At 40.4% G+C, this 12,947-nt stretch overlaps 1 protein-coding gene across 2 annotated transcripts in view; it reads left to right on the top strand.

The window, feature by feature from the left end:
- Positions 1-2,686: 2,686 nt before the first annotated feature.
- Positions 2,687-12,947, top strand: part of pacs1 (phosphofurin acidic cluster sorting protein 1) — a 44,762-nt gene continuing 34,501 nt past the window's right edge. The window contains exons 1-7 of one of the 2 annotated variants that reach the window (XM_002935361.5): positions 2,687-3,030; positions 4,272-4,359; positions 8,599-8,688; positions 8,955-9,080; positions 9,204-9,348; positions 10,714-10,805; positions 11,978-12,058. In XM_002935361.5, the coding sequence (XP_002935407.2) occupies positions 2,849-3,030; positions 4,272-4,359; positions 8,599-8,688; positions 8,955-9,080; positions 9,204-9,348; positions 10,714-10,805; positions 11,978-12,058 (804 nt within the window). In that variant the 5' untranslated portion in view covers positions 2,687-2,848. Of the gene's footprint in view, positions 3,031-3,191; positions 3,363-4,271; positions 4,360-8,598; positions 8,689-8,954; positions 9,081-9,203; positions 9,349-10,713; positions 10,806-11,977; positions 12,059-12,947 lie in introns of those variants that run through there. The other variant, XM_031900699.1, reaches the window with a different exon arrangement.

Below are 12,947 nucleotides of genomic sequence, written 5' to 3'. Positions count from 1 at the left end.
AACCTCAATGCTGTATAATGATAAAACAAAACAGAGGCACCAAAAAGGATAAAATTAGCTAAAAACACTTAAAAACCCAATGGGTAATTCAGAGGAGGTAGTAATGAACTTACCTCCTCCAAGCAGACACCAACAAAAATGGTAATTTTCAATAATAATTTATTCACAACAATATTGCAACGCGTTTCGCAGCGTTTGTCTGCTTGGAGGAGGTAAGTACTACCTCCTCTGATTACCCATTGGGTTTTTAAGTGTTTTTAGCTAATTTTATCCTTTTGGCGCCTCTGTTTTGTTTTATCATTATACCGAGTCCACCCCGAGTGGAGGGGTGTCATCCCCATTTTTCTTCCTTCTACAGAGAGCGACTTCTTATTCCTGAGTGGGGTCAGGATAATCTCCCCACCTGCCTATACAGTGGTTGCCTATTGGTAACCCTGGCTTGTGAGTATTAATTTGTTTACTCTACCATTACTCCTTGTAAAAACAATTTACACTATTGCATACCTCCCAACTGTCCCGCTTTACGCGGGACAGTCCCGATTTTGCTACCCTGTCCCGCTGTCCCGGATAGCCGCCGATCTGTCCCGCTTTTAAAGGTCTCCCGCATGACGTCACATGCATGTCTGCCCTTAGCGCCGCAGCTCTGCTCAGTTCAGTTCTAACATAAAGGCCTTCACAGTGCAGAAGCTGCGGCGCTAACAAGTGTGTGTGACGTCACGAGGAGGAGAAGGAGAGCCCTGGGGCGCAGCCGGATGGTGGTAGGAGCAGGGGGATGCTGGGGAAGACACTGGAGGAAGGTAAGGGGCAGCTGGAGAATGTTGGGGAGGACGCTGGGGGGAGCTTGAGAATGTTGGGGAGGATGCTGGGGGGAGCTTGAGAATGTTGGGGAGGACGCTGTGGGGAGCTTGAGAATGTTGGGGAGGACGCTGGGGGGAGCTGGAGAATGTTGGGGAGGACGCTGGGGGAAGCTGGAGAATGTTTGGGAGGACGCTGGGGGAAGCTGAAGGATGTTGGGGAGGACGCTGGGGGAAGCTGAAGGATGTTGGGGAGGACGCTGGGGGAAGCTGAAGGATGTTGGGGAGGATGCTGGGGGGAGCTTGAGAATGTTGGGGAGGATGCTGGGGGGAGCTTGAGAATGTTGGGGAGGACGCTGGGGGAAGCTGGAGAATGTTGGGGAGGACGCTGGGGGGAGCTGGAGGATGTTGGGGAGGACGCTGGGGGAAGCTGAAGGATGTTGGGGAGGACGCTGGGGGAAGCTGAAGGATGTGGGGGAGGATGCTGGGGGAAGCTGAAGGATGTTGGGGAGGACGCTGGGGGGAGCTGGAGAATGTTGAGGAGGACGCTGGGGGGAGCTGGAGGATGTTGGGGAGGACGCTGGGGGAAGCTGAAGGATGTTGTGGAGGATGCTGGGAGGAGCTGGAGGAAGGTAAGGGGCAGCTGGAGGATGTTGGGTGGATGCTGGGGGGAGCTGAAGGATGTTGGGGAGGATGCTGCAGTTGGGAGCGGCCCATAGTATGGGGACACTGGGGGAGGACCAGCAAGATTTTTATGCACTTTGTGTATGTTATGCTTTTCAGACGTGGTTTTGTAAAATGGGCCTGTTTGGATGGGGGCGTGGCCAAAAAAGTGGGTGTGGCCTAAAAATTTTTGGACATTTTTGGCCCTCCTTCTGCTTTTCAAATGTTGGGAGGTATGCTATTGGGGCTCTTGGTGTTCCTTTTTGTTTTTATTTTACTCAATGCTGTATAGCTCAACTTCAATGCTGTATAGCTCAACCTCAGTGCTGTATAGCTCAACCTCAGTGCTGTATAGCTCAACCTCAGTGCTGTATAGCTCAACCTCAGTGCTGTATAGCTCAACCTCAGTGCTGTATAGCTCAACTTCTATGCTGTATACCCCAACTTCAGTGCTGTATAGCTCAACCTCAATGCTGTATAGCTCAACCTCAGTGCTGTATAGCTCAACCTCAGTGCTGTATAGCTCAACCTCAGTGCTGTATAGCTCAACCTCAGTGCTGTATAGCTCAACCTCAGTGCTGTATAGCTCAACTTCTATGCTGTATAGCTCAACTTCTATGCTGTATACCCCAACTTCAGTGCTGTATAGCTCAACTTCAGTGCTGTATAGCTCAACTTCAGTGCTGTATAGCTCAACTTCTATGCTGTATAGCTCAACTTCAGTGCTGTATAGCTCACATATCCACATTGTTATCCATGCCACCTCCGGTGTTCTATTTACTGCACCGCTCTTCTACACCCTGACACTAAAGTTAAAAAAACTACAGATAAAGGGTTAGGGTTCGGAAAAGAGATAGGGTACGGAAAGCTGACAACTAACACAAAGAACAGCACCTGTGGTAAATTGAACTTTCCGCATGATGTCCTGAAACGGCCACCGTACATTGAATCAAGTAGTTTATGATTCGTAGCTTACACTGACAAAAGACAAATCTAAAACAAGACGAAAACCATACACTTTTTATTAGAAACACGTTCTTTAAACACCGACTAAGCCCAATTCCAAACTTACTGCTTCTTCAACGTTTCTCGTAAAACTGTAGGTCTCGCTCATTATTGGTTAAAAAGAGACAGAAGGCGTGTCACAAATCCCGTGATCAAACAATTTTGCACAAGAAGCACAGCCCCTCATCAGCTACAGACTTCCTGACGTCAGTAATGAAGCCACCGCCCATAAACACCAGTATCTCGACTCGATTGGTCTGCAGAAGCAGGAAGGCAATGTGCCAAGCTGATATCATGGCCGTGATTGGTTAGCCCGCGCCCTGTCATGTGTATGTCAGATGATCTTGTGATTGGCTGAGCGCTCAGTTTCTCCTGTCTTACTCGCAATGTCTGAGCGCTCTGCTTCGGCTGGGCTCTTAGGGGCCACTGTCGTTCCGCCACCGACGGGCCCCTGCTTAGGCAATGATGTACCCACCTCTGTCCCTCCTCCTGCTGCAGGAGGTCCGGTTCGAATGAACTTGTACGCCACTTGGGAGACAGATCGTGGAAGCGCTGCCTGCGTACCCAGGTTTGATGTCACTACGTATACGTAGTATAAGTTATTATTTGTTTTGTGCCATCTCAAAATCTGTGTACACAAGCGCTCAGCCCAGACAGAACTTTGCTAAAAAAAAAAAAATTGAAGGAAGCTTTTAATATTGGTTCAAACCAGACTTCACCACAATTGTGTTTCGCTTTGCTCTCCTGTCACAGAGAAACCTTACGTTTTTACTGCCTTTTTTTCTGAAAAGTTAATTCTTACTGGAAAAGGCTTTTATCTGAAGGTGTTTGAGATCGCTTGACAGCTGCATACATAAGTGTTTTCACAAACAAGCAGTGGTGCTAGCATTACTTTGCTCTGTAAGTCAATGGCTGGCTGTTTTGGGTAATTTCATTCCTCATGTCTGGGCTACTTAAAATGCAACGCTAGAAGCAAGCAGCAGTTTAGCTGCTAATTGAATTTCCAGCTCTGCAGATGAGTGGCAAAAGGCTGTAAATTGCTCTTGTTTTGTTTTGCATGGTAATTGACTGGACCCTGCCAGTGTGCTTTGGCTCAGCTGATTATCAGTCAGAAATGGCCGCAGCCAATTTTCTGTGACTAGTAATTGCTTGATCTATGGATATACTAGAAGGGTCCAGGTGAGGGTCTGTTTCCAGCCTTTTGCTGCCTGCCCTCTATTCCATTATCAGACCCCCACCATGAAAAATTCCAGCCTTCGATGCCACAGAAGTGGGACACCACCCTCCTAGAGGGATACTGGAATTGTATGTCTTTCCTTGTTTTCTTACCTGGTTCGTCGGACTGGGCACTTTTATGTCTACAGAAAATCACATGACAAAAAACACCCAAATATACTTTCCTATCCATACAAATTAATTTGTCTGTATTTAAAATACTTAACATGCAGCAAAATAGTGTTATGTGATATAAAAAATTGCGCTGTTCTGCTGTAAAGAGTTTTACATGCAGAGATTTCGATTCACACAGTTTGAAATGTATTTTCTGCAGCAGAGGCAATTTCAAATGCACAAGAATGTAGGCACCCCGTGTGCCATAGACAGGCCTAAAAAGTTGTTGGGTAATTATACTAAAGAACAGGTGATTTTTTTTTTAAGTAAAAAAAACAAACTAACTGGAGCCAAGGGCCATATTCACAAGAACGTATTAAACATTTTTATGCAGTAATTATATTTTTTATTTATTTAATATTTGTATGAGCAGTGCATCAATCTATTTAGCATGTAATAATACTCTATTGATTTCTTCAGGCTTTTCTCTCTGACATTGAGAAAACTTGTTATGTTCAAAGACCTGGATAAAGATTTATCATCTGTTGTCATCGCTGTCAAACTTCAGGTAATTAGTTATTCTCATTATGGTTAAATAACACAACAATACACAAAAAGGCTAAATATTTCAAGTCTGCTAAATGTATAATTATCCATAAAATCAATAATCAAATAATTGTCAGTTAAGGGAGGCGCTCAGATCAGTGGCTATCCAAAGAAGGCCCAGTCTGAAGGGTTTGATTAGGGTTGAATTTCTGTTGCACCTAAATACACCTGGAAGCCCAATCTGAGTTCAAGTTTAGATAAGATGTTGGATGAACATTTGCTGTTCTAATTATTCTTGGCACGAATAGATTAATTACTGACTGTTATCTTTTTATATTCCTATAACCCTGTTTTGAGCTATGGGGAACTATGGCAAAATATCTGACCTTGACAGGGGTTTGAAAAAGGGGTAAAAAGACCTATAGCATGATTTACATTCACCTCAGCTTTCCTCTTCTTATGTAAGAGGTTTATCTAACAACTGACCAATCCATGGTCTCGGGTAAGGTTTTTTTAACAGCCTCATACATTAGCAGATGCAGCTACATGCTAGAGAATATTTTTAAGCTGTTAAATTTGTGAGTAGACTGGTACAAAGAAAGCTACACACATGCTTCTACTCAGCAAATAGACAAAATCCCATGCAGTTTGAGTGTAATTTATATAAAAAGAAGAAAAATCTGTTTAAAGCGTGCCAGGAAATATAATCAATTTTATAGTGCTAGGAAGATTCTGAAAGAAAGTACAACACAATAAGGCACTGCTGACAATTGGATATCTAAATGTTCTATTTGGGGATTTAAAATATTTTGTGTTGCTATTTTCTTGAACTCCAATGCAGGTTTAAATGTTTTTACACAGACTGAAATTGATTTGTTTAGGAAATATTCTATGATTCATTTTTCAGGAAGACAGTAAGCGCATAAGGATCCCTGAGAAACGGTCTAAGCAATATTTTGTATCTATTCTGATGTGAGCACTCTGTTTTTAAAAATGCACACACAGCTTTAAAATTTGAGCACAAAATAATCTTTTATGTACATAGCCAATAAGAAATTAGAGGGAACCTTGCCATTAATTAGCATTTTAGCCGATGGTAAGGAAACCACAGGACATTTTGTCACCTGTGTTAGCCAAGATTTAACATGGTCAACAAAACACCCGTGTGTCATTTACCTTAGGCATAGAGGCGAGGCAGACAATAACTTTAGGGGACAGACAATAAATTTAGCTTTCCATTCAACGCTACCTAGATGTCACTGCACTCCAAGCTTTCCTCCTCCCTCCCTTCCCCCATTCTGGCACATAAACAAGATTTTGGCATGATACAAAGCTTACTTTACAAACAGTGTCCACAAAATGGCACCCGCCTGCTTGCTGGGATTGTGTAATTCCAAGACTGAATAAAACAAGATTAATATTATTTATATAGTGTAAGTCAGGAGTGGCCAATACGTCGATAACGGTCTACCAGTTGACTTTAGCACATATGGCAAAAATGAAATTAGAGGGAACATTATTATTGATACCTCTATCTTGACCTCTGTTTGTTTTTATTACATCTGGATTAGTGGGTTACACAAACCTTTCAACCCATATAAATTATGGTAGATCACTGAAGAGTACATGGACATTTTTTTTTATATATGTAAATGTTATTTCGAAAGCATTACATATGCCCTCATTGCTGTAAATGGAACATCTTTAAAACATTGCTTTGTAGGTATACACAACAGTATATCCCCCTAGTAAGCAAGGAGAGGCATCGCAAAGCAAAACCTTTATGGCTGAATAAAAGTGTTATTGTCGAGGTTGGTAAGAAAAAACGTGCTTTTAGGGCATTCAAGTTAGCTGGGACAGCGGAAACTTTCATCAGGTACAAGGAAGCAAATAAAGCATGCAAAAAAGCTATCAGGCAAGCTAAAATAGAGATGGAAAGGGATATTGCAGCTAGGAGTAAAAAGAATCCAAAATTATTTTTTAATTATGTGAATAGTAAAAAAATGAAGCAAGAAGGGGTGGGAACTTTATTATCACGGGGGGGTACGTTGGTTGATGAAAACGGGGAAAAAGCTGAAATTTTGAACTCTTATTTTTCATCTGTCTATACATCTGAGGAGCCAGAAAACTATAGGCCTGTTAGTCTGACATCAGTAGTAGGAAAACTTTTGGAAGGGGTAATAAGGGATAGGGTACTTGAATACATTGCAGTTCACAATACTATTAGTTTGTGCCAGCATGGTTTTATGCGTAACAGATCTTGCCAGACTAATTTAGTTGCCTTTTATGAGGAGGTGAGTAGGAACCTTGATGCTGGAATGGCAGTTGATGTCATCTACTTGGACTTTGCTAAAGCGTTTGATACAGTACCTCACAGAAGGTTAATGATCAAATTAAGGAATATTGGCCTAGAACATAATATTTGTAATTGGATAGAGAACTGGCTGAAGGATAGAGTACAAAGAGTGGTTGTAAATGGAACATTTTCTAATTGGACCAGTGTGGTTAGTGGAGTACCGCAGGGGTCAGTCCTTGGGCCTTTGCTGTTTAACTTGTTTATTAATGACCTGGAGGTGGGCATAGACAGTATTGTTTCTATTTTTGCTGATGACACTAAATTGTGCAAAACTATAAGTTCCATGCAGGATGCTGCCGCTTTGCAGAGCGATTTGACAAAATTAGATAACTGGGCAGCAAACTGGAAAATGAGGTTCAATGTTGTTAAGTGCAAAGTTATGCACTTTGGTAGAAATAATATAAACGCAAACTATCTACTGAATGGTAGTGTGTTGGGGGTATCCTTAATGGAGAAGGATCTAGGGGTTTTTGTTGATAACAAGTTGTCTAATTCCAGGCAGTGTCATTCTGTGGCTACTAAAGCAAATAAAGTGCTGTCTTGTATAAAAAAGGGCATTGACTCAAGGGATGAGAACATAATTTTGCCCCTTTATAGGTCCCTGGTAAGGCCTCACCTTGAGTATGCAGTGCAGTTTTGGGCTCCAGTCCTTAAGAAGGATATTAATGAGCTGGAGAGAGTGCAGAGACGTGCAACTAAACTGGTTAAGGGGATGGAAGATTTAAACTATGAGGTTAGACTGTCGAGGTTGGGGTTGTTTTCTCTGGAAAAGAGGCGCTTGCGAGGGGACATGATTACTCTGTACAAGTACATTAGAGGGGATTATAGGCAGTTGGGGGATGTTCTTTTTTCCCATAAAAACAATCAACGCACCAGAGGTCACCCCTTTAGATTAGAGGAAAGGAGTTTCCATTTGAAGCAGCGTAGGTGGTTTTTCACGGTGAGGGCAGTGAGGTTATGGAATGCCCTTCCTAGTGATGTGGTAATGGCAGATTCTGTTAATGCCTTTAAGAGGGGCCTGGATGAGTTCTTGATCAATCAGAATATCAAAGGCTATTGTGATACTAATATCTACAGTTAGTACTAGTGGTTGTATTTATAGTTTATGTATGTGAGTGTATAGATTGGTAGGTGTGGGTTAGGTGTGCTGGGTTTACTTGGATGGGTTGAACTTGATGGACACAGGTCTTTTTTCAACCCTATGTAACTATGTAACTATGTAACTATGTAAAGTAGAACAGTACATTAATAGAACAAACAGGAGTCAAGACAATAATAAACGTTAAATACAAATATATTTTTGAGCTAAGTATTAAACAGACAAACGGATGGAGGCCCCTGTGCTGTCAAACTTACAATCTAAGTGATTTATTTTTGTAATAATAAGCAAAAAAAAAACCAAAAACCTCCATTTGGCCAATTGTCGTATAGATATTGGCTGATTGGTAAGCAGAATTCCATTATGCAGGGGTTTTATCCAGCACTACTATCTGACTTTTGTTTAAATTCTGTTTAACACAAGCCCTTTTCATTGAACTCATTTTCATTGAACTTCATTGAACTCATCAGTGGTATTTTAATGATAAGTACGTACAATATAGGCAGTTCTAAGATTATAAATTATTTGCAAAGGTATTTTTTATTCATTAAGTTCAAATTGTTTGCTTGTTTTTTTTATTTTTTGATTAAGATATTTTGTTCTACGGCTTTGTTCCATGTATTGGCTTCTGGCTGGTTGCTTAAAGATAAAAGTTCCCTTTCTGCGATTGCTTGCCAAAATTACACAGAGAACCAGGTTGCACACTGGAAAGAGCTAGATCATGCAAGTGATGGAAAATATGAAGTTACTTGATAGGCTGCCATTATTTGAATACAAAATAAGGTATAATGCTTTTCCATTTCTAGGGCTCAAAACGAATCTTGCGCTCTAATGAGATATCTCTGCCTGCTGGTGGTGTTTCAGAGACGGAACTGCAGCTAACATTCTCATTGCAGGTGATTCAATCTCTCATCTTGCTTATGCTTTGACCCCTAGTAACTTGAAAAAGAAATGTCTTAGTTACTCCACTGCTGATATATGGATGGATTTTTTTCTTCCTATTTCTTTAATATCAATTTTTCATCCTAACTATTGGTTCTGTAATTTACTTTTAAAAGATACTTTTATCTTATCTGCTGATTCTAAACAATGCATTCTGTTCTGTGTTTTTTTAACTTAAATTTGAGCATTTTGAAAAATTACATTTTATCTATTTCCCCAGTATCCGCACTTCTTAAAACGGGATGCTAACCGACTACAAATCATGCTGCAAAGACGAAAGAGATATAAGAACCGCACTATCTTGGGCTATAAAAGTTTGGCTGTGGGAGTGATAAATATGGCAGAGGTGAGAGAAACTGAGAATGGGAGAAAAAAAAAATGTCATGGAAAGTGTATATCATGGAAATGATCTTCATTCTATGTTACTATGTTATTTTTTTTTTCTATCATATTCTTTCTATTACCTCAGGTTCTGCAATTTCCCAGTGAAAGTGGGCTAGTTCTCTCACTGCATAGCCATGTGAAAGAGGTCTCTTTTCCGGTGGCAGAGATAAACATCCACTCCCTTTCCAGCCAGCCAATTGACCATGAAGGACCTAAAGCAAAATTGTCAGGTACTAACCATTTGCTCAATTATTGTACTCTATTTGGATTAGTCATTTGTTTCTGGTTATTGTGAAAGAAAGCCTTTGTTTTATAGTAGATGATACTCTTGCAATATAGATAAATTATAAAATGTAGCCTTTTCATGATTTTAAATGTAATTATATGGTTAGGAACAGTTACCTAAGCCTGTTTCGCCTGTCTCGCTGACTACTTTGAGACTCAAAAAAAAAAAAAAAATGTAGACCGGTGATGTCAATAAGGAAAGGAATATCACAATTTGTAACATCAGTGCTTTAGTCCCTCCTCCACTGCCAGGATTTCAAATGATGCAGAAAGAGAAGAACTGTTTTGCAGCTGGATTTCAGCATATAAAAATGGTATTTTTTCCATTATGTTCATTTTTGTTACCCAAATATGGGTATATGTGAATGTTTTTATAGGTGAAATTTACTGGGGTTGTGGGATGGTGCATCTTTTAGGAAGGAAAAAAGCACCAATCGAGGGAGCTTTTTAGTGCTCCCGCACCTCATTGAATTCAGCTTTCCTTGTCCTTTAAAGGAATACTGTCATTGGAAAACATGTTTTTTTTCAAAACACCTGTTAAAAGAGCTTCTTCAGCAGAATCCTGCATTTAAATCTGTTTTTTAAAAGTGCAAACAGATTTTTAATATTTAATTTTGAAATTTCACATGGGCTAGCCATATTCTTCATTTCCCAGGGTGCCACAACCATGGGACCTGTGCGCTGATAAACTTCAGTCACACTTTACTGCTGTGCTGCAAGTTGGAGTGATATAACCCTCCTCCCAGCAGCTGATCAGCAGAACAATGGGAAGGGAGCAAGATAGCAGCTCCGAGTAGGTATCATAATAGCACTCAATAGTAAGAAATCCAAGTCTGGCTTGGGACCCCTCCAGTTAAATGGGAGTAGGAGAAACAATTGGTTATCTGAAAGCAGTTGTAATGTGTAGCGCTGGCTCAGACTCAGGCACAATGCACTGAGATGGCTGCCTACACACCAATATTTCAACTTTAAAAAATACATTTGTTTGTTCAAGAATAAAATGTTAAGAGTGTATTATTTGCTATGTAATCAGTGTAATTTAGAAATAAAAAGTACACCATTAAAATCATGGCAGTATTCCTTTTAAGGCATTGTTACTTTTACACTTGTTCCATCTCATTTGTCACATATATTTGTCTTTTTAAAAAGAAACATTAAATGGCCTGTTAATATAACTTAGTTTTGATTGTATTACACTTTTCATTTTGACCTTGTTTGTTTTTGTCAGTAAAATAATGTATATGGAATGGTTGTTAGATTGCTGTTGATGACTGACTAAATGTTTAATTTTTTATCTATGATGTTTCTAGATCGTTCACCAGATATTGAGAATTATTCTGAAGATGAAGATGAAAGTTACTCTTCTGAGCAGGAGGGCAGCGATGACCCATTGCATGGACAGGTAATATATAAATGCACAAGGAACCTGGCATGCTCTAAGCCTTTTGTTTATTTATGCATTTAGCTTGTTTGAGACTTTCTGATGTTTTATAGATTTTCCAGCTTTTTCTCAGTACAGAATATATTGCACTCAATATTTAGCGGTATGATTTTAAAGGCGAAGGAAAGTCATTTTGGCATTTTACTGTCAATAGATTACCCACATTAGGTAAAGAGGCCTAGAAGCTTTCTCTGTTTAAGAATGCAGCTGCCATTTTAGCTTGGTCTTCATGGCTTCCTGCTGTAGCTCTAGCCATTGTAGCTCAGATTACACATTCCTAAGGGTGGGGGAATGAGTTTTATGAATTCTTATGGTAGGGGGGGGAGAGGAGAGAGCTGTGCAGACTCTGGCCCCTGGAATGAAGGATTTTTCTGAGAGAGGAAGTCTGATACTGAATAACAGGATTACAAAAAAGGAGACAAGGACTCTTTTCTGTGAGTGCTTATGGCTGTATTTACATAGACCTTTCTGATAAAGCTTACTTAGTTTTTACCTCTCCTTCTCCTTTAAAGTTAACCTGGTGCTTTCCTGGTCTTCGTATTTCTTTAAAGATGATAGAATTCAAAAAGAATTATAAAATATAAATACTGTGTTTTAGGGCTATATTCATTAAATCCCAGTCAAAAAAAATTGCTATCTAAAAATGCAGATATGCATGCATTGATATTTACTACACGAAATGGGCTAAACTCAAATGCTCTACCCTCTAGTTAAAGAAAAAACCTTCTTATAAGAAGGGTTTAAATTCAATAAACCTAAAAACCTTATATAGGTAATGCAGTGACCTGAATTGCAGCTTTTTCCATGGAACAAAAACAGCAACAAAGCATGAAACTGTTTTTGAATGTTTGATCCCCACTGATACAAAAACTCTAGAGTACCACTGCTGGCTTCTTCTCATTGACCTTGTTTTTGGGGGTAATGCTAAAGAATTCACATTCAAAATTTCATGCCGCTGTAGCAGAGATTAAAATGTGCAGTGCAGACACAGGAGGGAGCAGAGGCCAGCAGATTGACCGATTTGCGTTCACATTTATCTGCAGGCTAAGAATCAGCCTTGTCTGATGGTAGACTTACATAATTGTGATTAAAAGATGCAGATTTGTTAACATGACAACTTGTGTGCATTTCAGGATTTTTTCTATGAAGATGAAGATGTTAGAAAAGTAAAGAAACCACGCAGGAAAATACAGGCTTCATCAGCCATAACAAGGGTAAGGCTTTTCTGTTATGTGCACTTTTCTCTGTCTCTTGTACAATATTACAAAATTAAACCTTTTTATAATTCTAATTCATTGTTCTTCTCTTGTGGAAATAAAGTCTGTGTTAGTTTGCAGCAAGATTATGGGGTTGCATTAGTAAGATAATAGTTCTAGACACCTATGGGTATGAGACTTTTCATTCATAATGCTTGGGAAATGGGGTTTTCCAGATAAAGGATCTTTCCGTAATTTGGATCTCCATGCACAATCAGATTTTTTTTTTTTTTATATTTAATTTTGAAATTTCACATTGGGCTAGCCATATTCTTCATTTCTCAGGGTGCCACAGCCATGTGACCTGTGCTCTCATAAACTTCAGTTATGCTTTACTGCTGAGCTGCAAGTTGGGAATGATATCACCCCCCCCCCCCTTTCCTCTCCCAGCAGCCGATCAGCAGAGCAAGGTAACAGCTCCCAGTAGATATGAGACTAGCACTCAATAGTAATTGGTCCCTTAGATCAATTCAGCAGCTAATCGACCCGTGTTATGGGCACTACCGACAGGCCTGCCCAACCGATATCTGGCCTGAAATCGGGCAGGTTAAAAAATCTAGTTGGATCGGGGACCGCATCGGCTCGTTGATGCGGTCCCCGGACCGACTTTTCCTATACCAGTCATAATTCGATCATTTGGCCCCAGGGCCAAACAATCCAATTAGCCTGGATTCTCCTGATATCGCCCACCCGTAGGTGGGGATATCGGGAGAAGATCTGCTCGCTTGGCGACTTCGCCAAGCGAGCGGATCGGCCCGTGTATGGGGACCTTAAGAAATCTCTGTGCACCAGTTAAGGCTGCTACATTTGTTTTTATCAATAAAAACAAGTGAAAACGGGGACTTCT

This window comes from Xenopus tropicalis, chromosome 4, assembly GCF_000004195.4.
Source record: "Xenopus tropicalis strain Nigerian chromosome 4, UCB_Xtro_10.0, whole genome shotgun sequence".
NCBI lineage: Eukaryota > Metazoa > Chordata > Amphibia > Anura > Pipidae > Xenopus > Xenopus tropicalis.
The sequence above is the reverse complement of the archived record's forward strand: the minus strand, read 5'-3'. Positions and strand labels throughout refer to the sequence as shown.